The sequence below is a fragment of the Amyelois transitella genome, chromosome 6, assembly GCF_032362555.1.
Source record: "Amyelois transitella isolate CPQ chromosome 6, ilAmyTran1.1, whole genome shotgun sequence".
Lineage (NCBI taxonomy): Eukaryota > Metazoa > Arthropoda > Insecta > Lepidoptera > Pyralidae > Amyelois > Amyelois transitella.
The window spans coordinates 3,916,178-3,925,133 of NC_083509.1; the positions used below are offsets into that span (position 1 = coordinate 3,916,178).

The following is an 8,956-nucleotide window of genomic DNA, read 5'->3' on the forward strand; positions in this document are numbered from 1 at the left end:
ACCTCCGTAAATTTTGCAGGTGAATCTAACTCATGTGCAGGTTTCCTTACAATGTTTATCCTCGCCGTAATAGCATCGGTTAGCACTGAAACTTATGACATAACTCAGAAAAAAGTCATGGCTGGAGTGGGATTTGAAACTGCGCTCCACACGCATTACTTGAGCATTTTAGCCGGACACCATATCCTTTCGAGCACCGACGACGCTGTACCTATTCTCTACAAAAAATTTACTGTTTATTACTGAACACGCAAAGTTGTTTCTGCAGTCTCCTTATTTTAGTAAAACCAGTGTCACATAATTTCCTAATTGAAGTAATCAACTAACTCATTCGTGGTTGACTGTTTGTCTGATAAAGTCGTCTCATTATATTATAAACATGATCACGGTGATATTCATTTCTACGGCTATTTTAATGAGCCTTATCTCTTGGTTGATGTTGTTGTGGGACTACTATAAATCAAATATTCCAGGACCTCTGCCCCTACCCATATTAGGAAATGCCCATATGATGGCTGTGGACGCACAGAGTAAGTCTGTTTTTTTTTTTTATCCTTGGTCTATCATAACATTCATACATATTCTACCTATACGTCTTTGTACGAGTTTTGAATAGATTTCAAATCATCGTGAGTGCGATAGATCATGGTCAACAGGCGCACCCCGGATCTCTTCCAGAGCGGTTACATCCAGTAACCGGGATTGTCGCCGGAGCAAAATGCAGTCCCTGTGCACGATACGGGTAAATATCTAATATTTTATCAATTAGATATATAATGCACTAAGAGCGTCGGTGGTCGAATCGGTAAGGTGATTAAAATGCGTGATGCGCAGAAAGGCACAGGTTCAAATACCATCTTGGCCAGTACCAATGACTATTTTCGAAGTTATGAAAATTATTTTGAATACTAACCAATGCTCTTACGGTGAGGGAAAACATCTTGAGGAAATCAGCACACTCAGACAACTGGATGTGTAACCATGGATCCAATACGGGTTAGGTTTACCTGAAAAAGGTTGCGGAGGTCAGTTGGGAGTCACTTCGTGTAAAAATCTGACTCGCCCCATCTAGGACCCATGTTCAAAGGTATACTCCATAGAGGTGAGGATGCAACCTGGACTCAGGGAGGAAAAATATTTGTACTAGAGGACGCCAGTGGCTCCGCCCGCTTAAATCGAACGAAAGCTGAACCCAGTTTTTAAGTTGGATCAAATCTAAAACATCTGAGAAAACTGTATTCAAATCGGAGCAATAGACTTGCTGTACCGACATGCAAACAGAAATTTTAATACATAGGTATCTCTATACCTATGTTCAACGCTATTAATAAGAGTTCAACTATATTAGTAGTTTCTATATCCTAGAATAAACGCAAAAACATGCATATTTTTAAAACATCATGTTTGATGTTATCATATAAACTTCTAATTATGTCTACGCCGATAAATCATTCAACATAATGCTCCTAGCAAAGGGGTACCTACTATTGAAAAACGTTCATAAGTTAATGTCTTTTTAATTTTTTTTTGCATTCAAATCGGCATCGCAGTTTTTAATTCCATCGCGAACAGACAAACAGACAAAAATTCTAAAAGCTATTAATTCGACCACAATAGCGTACTGTTACGAAAGGTTTACCTGTACCTCTACTTAATTACGTCATTATAGTCATTATTTGGTCAAAGTATAGAAGGAACACGTTCATTTTATTGAGGCAATAAGTAGAATGACTTGAGTCGGTCTGTTTACGCCACGATTCTTCTATATTATAACTACACTTGTCGGAGTAGGTAGTACTAGCATACATGTGACACTAAAGTTTTAATTATTAACATAATAATAATTGGTTCCTACATAATAATTGTTCATTCAGTGTACCGTGGTTATTTCGAACCTGACCTAAAAAAATAATCTGTCTTAACTTAATCCCGCAATTCTAACTCGGTCGAAAAATATTCGGGTCAGGTTCTAAAAAATCGACATAGGAAGTAAAATTCAAACATTATTGGAATTTTTGTTTCAGAGCTTTTAATAGTTATGAAAGAATTGGCTGAAAAATATGGCAGCGTGAATTCGGTATTTCTATTATCTAATCGATACATGATAATATCGAACCCCAACTTTGCAGAAGTAAGTAGCATCTAACCAAGGTATTTTTTTATTTATTGAAAAGCTCTTTCTTAACATAATGACTATTGTGCTGCAGCTACAAAACGCACAAAAATAAGTAAACATTTTTTTGGGTTCCTGATACTGAAATAGAATAAATTTAAATGGCTTCATTCATATAATATTAATTCCTAAAAATATTTTTTCCTACTTTGTCAGAATTAAATTAAATATAATTGTAAAATTATATAAGAATATATAAGATTTTATAATAGATGCTTTTTACATATCAAATTGCATTTATATCTTATTTCAGGCCTTACTTTCAAGCACAGAGTTTATTGACAAAGGACGGTCCTATAACTTTTTGAAGCCCTGGCTTGGTTATGGACTTCTTACTGCTACAGGTTAGTGTCTATTCTGTAATTTTTTAATATGGATTTTCTGCTAATTTATTAAGTTTTTTCTTATTATGAAAAACTATTTACAAAATGTTTTACAAAATATTTATTGTTTAAGGACAACGTTGGAAAACACATCGCAAATTTTTGACACCAACCTTACATTTTAATATTTTACAAAACTTTTTGCCAGTATTCTGTAAAAATGAAAAGATATTAGTTGGTAAGTTAAGAAAACTGGCAGATGGAAAATCGATAGATGTGTTTCCAATCATAGCACTAGCTGCTTTGGATAATGTCACAGGTTAGTTGAATTTGTTTTAAGTTTCACTTTTATGAAATCCTACATTAAAAATCCATATCTAATATTTATATAGTAAAAAATATTTTTGTTATGCAGATACCAATTATAATCTTAACATCTACCAAAATTAAAGAGAACAGCGATTGATTGGCTAAGATATCAACGACAGCCCAAACCGCTAGTTATGTAAAGTTTTGAAATTTGGCATGTAGATTACGATTGTGGGTGAATAGATCGGAAATAAACGGGATTTTACGAATAACGACTGCAGAACCGCAGGCATATTGTAGTGTAGTATAAGACGTAGTAATAGGTATGTGTGTTGGGATCTCAATACTATTTACAATCTTAAATATGCTGGCACTAGATTTATGTGGTCTCTTTAATTTAACAAAATGGAAAGTAACATCCTAGGTAATGTGTAATTTGCATCGTAAGGCAGAAAAAAAAGTAGTTCTTTTTTCTTTTCTCTTTCTGTTGTTGCTGTTTCAAGATTGATTTTAAGGTTTAGGCACATGACTTTTAAAAAAATTATATTTCAGAGTCTATAATGGGCGTTTCAATGAAAATACAAACTGACACAGAGTCCAAATATGTAAAAGCTATAGAGTGGTGAGTATAATATGTCTTTTTTTAAACTGGTTTTGATCTCCTTTTGTCTGTTATAGATGGTATTACCTGGAATTGGTAATACCTTCTTATATTATATAATTTTATTTAGATATTTCCTAAAACGTAGGAATTTTTTTAATTTCATTTGTTTTACAGCACCTCAAACATAATGTCAAGTAGAATGAGAAATTCCTTTTTAGCAATTGACGCTGTATTTAATTTAACACCTTTGAAAAAAAGACAAGATGAAGCATTGAAAATACTTCACAGTCAGACGAAGCAAGTTATTAACGCACGGCGAAAGGAAATAAAAAAATCTAATACTGAAACTATAACCGATCCTTCAAAGATAGGTAAGTTACTAAAGTAGGTGGCATATAAGTACGAATTATTGAATCATTTAAAATAAAATGTTTTAGGTATAAAAAATAAACACGCGTTTTTGGATTTACTACTACTTGCTGAAATAAATGGAAACAAAATTGATGATGAACATGTTCGCGAGGAAGTTGACACATTTATGTTTGAGGTATGTTCCGTCGTACGTATTTAATTATCTTGTCTTAGAAATAAAACGTTTAAAAGAATGTGTTACCATGATCCAAGCTAGGCAAGGTTCGCCAGTAGGGTTCTCGAGATACAATAAGACAATAAGAGAGGGAGCTGTCTCTACTCCACAGGGAGGATGCAACTGGAACCAACGATGATGGTCCCATATCATTCAACATCAAAATACTTAAAAAATAAACGCTGATTATTTTATAAAGCAAATACATTATGTAAAGATTTAAGCGGTAGGCGAGTGTCAATCAATCAGTGCCTATTACATCGAAGTAATTTTGACTTTGAAATCCTGTGAAAGACAATGTCCAATGATAATGAACCTTAAATAATAATAAGTATGAGTTGTGGCATGTTGCTTGAAGATCTCGATAAAATTACTTTGTGTCTGTAAAATATTAAAAATAGAGGCCGCCCGCGACTTCGTCCGCATGGAAACCCTATCAATCCCGCGGGAACTCTGGGATAAAAAGTAGCCTATGTGTTATTCTGGGTCTTCAGCTACCTACATACCAAATTTCATGGTAATTGGTTCATTAGTTTTTGCGTGAAAGAGTAACAAACATCCATACAAACTTTCGCCTTTATAATAGTAGTAGGATAACTTGAAATACATCATAAACATTACCTTAATTGGAAAATTTATAATCATTCATTATCATCAAAGGCTCTTCTATAATATTATAGATACAAAAAAATATTTTAGGGCCACGATACAACGACTTCTGGAATCGCATTTAGTTTGTACTGCTTATCACAATACAAGGATATCCAGGAAAAACTATATGACGAACAAAAAAGTATATTTGGTGATGATTTGGAAAGAGATCCCTCTTATTCGTGAGTAAATTGATACCCTTTATGTTTAAATTTTTCATAGGACTCAAAATATTCTTATTTCAACGATTAAGTACATTTGATGCTACTTCTATCCGGGGATATCACCCCCTGTCGACAAAAAAACCTACTTTTTGCCCGAACGGGACTGCAATATATTTTTAGTATACATCATATCTATTTCGTAAAATTTACATGTTAAACCTCTGTTTTGGCATGATAATTAAGATGGGTTTTGTTTTCAGCGAGCTTCAACAAATGAAATATTTAGAAATGGTTCTAAAAGAAGCTCTTCGATTGTATCCGTCGGTGCCACTTATTGAACGCAAAATAATTAAAAGAACTGGTGAGAATGAAAACAATTAAGTATTTCTTTCTTGTAATGAATAGGCCTATTAAAACTCAATTTAATGTTTGTTTAAACTAAGTATAATGCTACGGTGCGAGTATTTAACTTTGCAAATATTCTTCTTTCATTATGTTTGCTTTTTGTTTTATTTGTACTTTCATAAATGATACAAGTTTAAAGGGCAAAAACATGTTCTGCTGAAAGTTAAGTAAATAGTTAACAGACAATATGGAAAATGCAACGACCTTCAGTTTTAATACATTCAGTCAGAAAAGTATCGGGAATGGATTATTTATTTATGGTTCCAAATTAAAAATTTTGTTTTTTTTGTTGTTGTTAGATTGGCACAACTGTTTTCCATTTTGGCGCGGAGTTTGAGTTGCATCTGTTGTTTACATTAAATACAGTGCTATTTTTAGTTATATCATATCTAGTGTGTATTGCTAATTTCATAATGGATAAAAACATCGAACAAAGAGTTTGTCTTAAATTTTGCATTGCCAATGGAATATCGTGTTCGGAGTCACTGAAAATGTTACAGAAGGCTTACGGTGAATCGACTTTATCAAAAACTCGTGCTTATGAGTGGTACAAAGCGTTCAAAAGCGGTCAAGATGTGATGGAAGATTTGCCTCGCTCTGGTAGGCCATCAACGTCTGCAACTGAAGTTAACATCGCAAAAGTGAAGGAAATAGTGACTGAAAATCCTCATTCAACTTTGAGAGAGATAGCCACCGAACTTTCTGTATCTCACGAGTCGATCCGTACCATTTTAACTAATAATTTGGGTATGAAACATGTTGCCGCTCGGCTAGTCCCAAAAGACCTGAATTTTTTTCAAAAACTCAATCGCATGAGAGTCGCTGAGGACATGCTAGAACGAGTCAATTCCGACCCAACATTCATGAAACGCATTGTTACTGGTGACGAGACGTGGGTTTACGAGTTTGACATGCAAACTAGTCAACAAGCTTCGGAGTGGCGCCTTCCAACTGAACCGAAACCGAAAAAACCACGCCAAAGTCGTTCAAAAGTCAAAGTCATGTTGACTGTTTTCTTTGACTATCGCGGTGTTGTGCACTCGGAATTCTTGCCGGAAGGTCAAACGGTAAATAAGGAATATTATTTGAGTGTTATGCGGCGTTTAAGAGAGCAAATCCGACGAAAAAGGCCAGATTTGTGGAAAGAAAATTCTTGGATTTTGCACCATGATAATGCACCTTCGCACAAGGCCATCATTGTGAACGAATTTTTAACCAAACACTCAACAAATACCATCGAGCAACCACCATATTCACCAGATATGGCTCCAGCCGACTTTTTTCTTTTTCCTAAACTCAAATTACCACTTCGTGGCACCCGTTTTCAATCGGTAGAAGACATAAAAGAGAATTCGCGGCGAGAACTGACCTCAATTCCGGAAACAGCGTTTAAAAAATGTTTTGATGATTGGATTATTCGTTGGCGTAAGTGTATCGTTTCTAAAGGAGCATATTTTGAAGGTGATAAAATAAATTTGGATGAATAACAAACAGTTTGTGTATTATTGATCTTTTCCCGCTACTTTCTTGACAGAGTAGTATACTTACTGAAATATATTTCGTTATTTCAGATATTACAGGATTTCACATACCTGTTGATACATCTGTGATTATAAATATATTCCAAATGCAACGCAGTCCAGAAGTATTTGAAGATCCAATGGTCTTCAAGCCAGAACGTTTCGATTCTTCAGTCCATAGAAATGCCTTCAGTTGGATACCGTTTAGTGCCGGACCCAGAAATTGTATTGGTAATGTAAATTTGCTTTAATCTGATAATAATAACGTGATACAGTGTGTCGTCCTTTTTGACGAGGTATGGATCTTTTTTGGGGCTAGGTCAACCGATTTATGCCATGTTCAGTACTGATGGCATCCAGCTCAATGTAAGGTCTAGATGTATACATGTATGTGTGTACTGTAAATTTCAATGAGACCTAAGTTATGTAGGGAATATAGAGTAGGATTTAAAAAAATATTCAACATATATCACATTATATTTTGTTCAAATTTTATTGTATTGATTTTAAATGAAGCGGATATACTTTTGCTTCAAAACTTGAATTAGTCAATTTTTTTATTCCTCAGGTCAAAAATTTGCTATGATGGAACTGAAGATTATTGTCGCAGGTATAATAAGACGGTTTCATCTGATGCCATCCTCGGTCGAACCAGAGTTGGTTCCAGAACTCATTCTACGTTCAAGAAATGGAGTTTATGTGAAATTTCTGCCCAGGGACTAGATTATGAGCGAAGCGAGCGATGTTTGTAACGCGATGACTTCGGAACCATTGCTCTGATATTAATGCAATTTAAATTTAATGTAGGGTCTGTCAATATAATTTTTAGTTTAAGTAGGTGGGCAGGGAATTAAAATTAGTTAAGTAGTTTTTGAGATACTTACAATTTTGTAAAAAAAAATTAAAGTGTTTTTGAGGTCTAATTTGCGGAAAACAACTAGTTTAAAAATAATTATTGCCCGCAATTCCATTTACCGTACAAGTTCACTGACAATCTCAATACTGTAATGCCCAAGGAGTGGTGGGAGAGAAATTTTATACACATTTTTTATATTGGACCAAGCGTATCAAATCAGCATTCAAATCGGAGCAATAGTTTGCGCGTTATGCGAGTACAAACGTACAGATAGACAGACATCCTCCTCGCGTCGTATACCTCATTGCTGAGGGTCGTGACTCCCCCGCCGAATCACTTTCTCTTTGATGTCTTCCTTCCACCTGTTGCGATCCTTTGCGTCGTGGAGGGCCTTATGGAGATCGGTGTTTAGTGACGATCGGATTTGATCCGACCATCTTGTAGGGCTGCGACCTCTAGGTCTTTTTCCGTCAACCTTGCCTGTCACCATTAGCTGCTCCATGTTGTGACCGTCTTTCCGTGCAATGTGGCCGAAAAATTCCAGTATCCTGCGGAGACAGGTGGTGGACAGGAGACAGACATAAATTCTTTAAATGACATTTTGGTTTTACATAGATCCCCCATCTGATCCATAGCAACTTTTTGGCAATATCTTTTAATTACAGATATCGTTCAATTACTATTTTATTATATGTATGTATGAATATTGATATACTGTCTTGTCGATGACGCATGTTACCTACCATACTTTGACAAATAAACTATTAAATGAATAGAAATTGGTTTTATTTTGACGGCTTATAGTTACAATCATATCTCACCCCGGCCATGTAACAATGACTATTTTCGAAGCTATGTTTTAATACTACCTAACCGATGCTCTTACGGTGAAGGAAAACGTCGAGAGGAAACCTGTGTATTCAGGCAACTGGATGTGTAACCATGATCCAATACGAGTTTACCGAAAAGGTAAAGGTACCGAAGGTCGGATGGGTCGCTTCGTGTAAAAACCGCTGACACAACAATGTTTCCATTATTTCGAATCTGGCCCGAGTCTAAACTTTCGGGTCGATAAAAAATAATACTTTTCGCCCAAAAAAGGCGCGCAGTGAATCTATTAATCGAATCTTTAAATTGAGACAAATGTAAATCTGGCTCGAATCAAAACAAAACTTTTTAAAACAGGCCATTATTTAAAATAAAATTATTATTTTGGAACTGGCCCAAATTTAGTTTGGGCCAAGTACAAAATTATTTAATCGGATCATAAAATGTACGTATATATCTAATATATGAACATAACATAATGAATAAACCGTCTTCAAGTAATATTTTTAAATCTGTGGGATAAACTTTGATAAACCT

At 34.9% G+C, this 8,956-nt stretch overlaps 1 protein-coding gene across 1 annotated transcript; it reads left to right on the forward strand.

Annotated features, from left to right (window-relative positions):
• The first annotated feature begins 306 nt into the window (after positions 1-306).
• Positions 307-7,867, forward strand: LOC106139220 (cytochrome P450 4d2). Its single transcript, XM_013340616.2, has 11 exons — positions 307-530; positions 2,025-2,131; positions 2,427-2,517; positions 2,630-2,815; positions 3,358-3,427; positions 3,584-3,780; positions 3,847-3,956; positions 4,695-4,828; positions 5,071-5,171; positions 6,787-6,966; positions 7,304-7,867. Exons 1-11 carry the CDS (start codon positions 380-382, stop codon positions 7,456-7,458), a joined length of 1,482 nt encoding a protein of 493 aa, XP_013196070.2. The 5' UTR covers positions 307-379; the 3' UTR covers positions 7,459-7,867.
• Positions 7,868-8,956: the final 1,089 nt, after the last annotated feature.

Bases quoted from the DNA above. Each gene is read 5' to 3' on its own strand.
- LOC106139220 (XM_013340616.2), top strand. From the start codon at position 380: ATGATCACGGTGATATTCATTTCTACGGCTATTTTAATGAGCCTTATC. The intron at 2,816-3,357 runs GTTAGTTGAATT...ATTATATTTCAG, and splicing joins TGCTTTGGATAATGTCACAG to AGTCTATAATGGGCGTTTCA. The intron at 6,967-7,303 runs GTAATGTAAATT...TTTATTCCTCAG, and splicing joins CGGACCCAGAAATTGTATTG to GTCAAAAATTTGCTATGATG.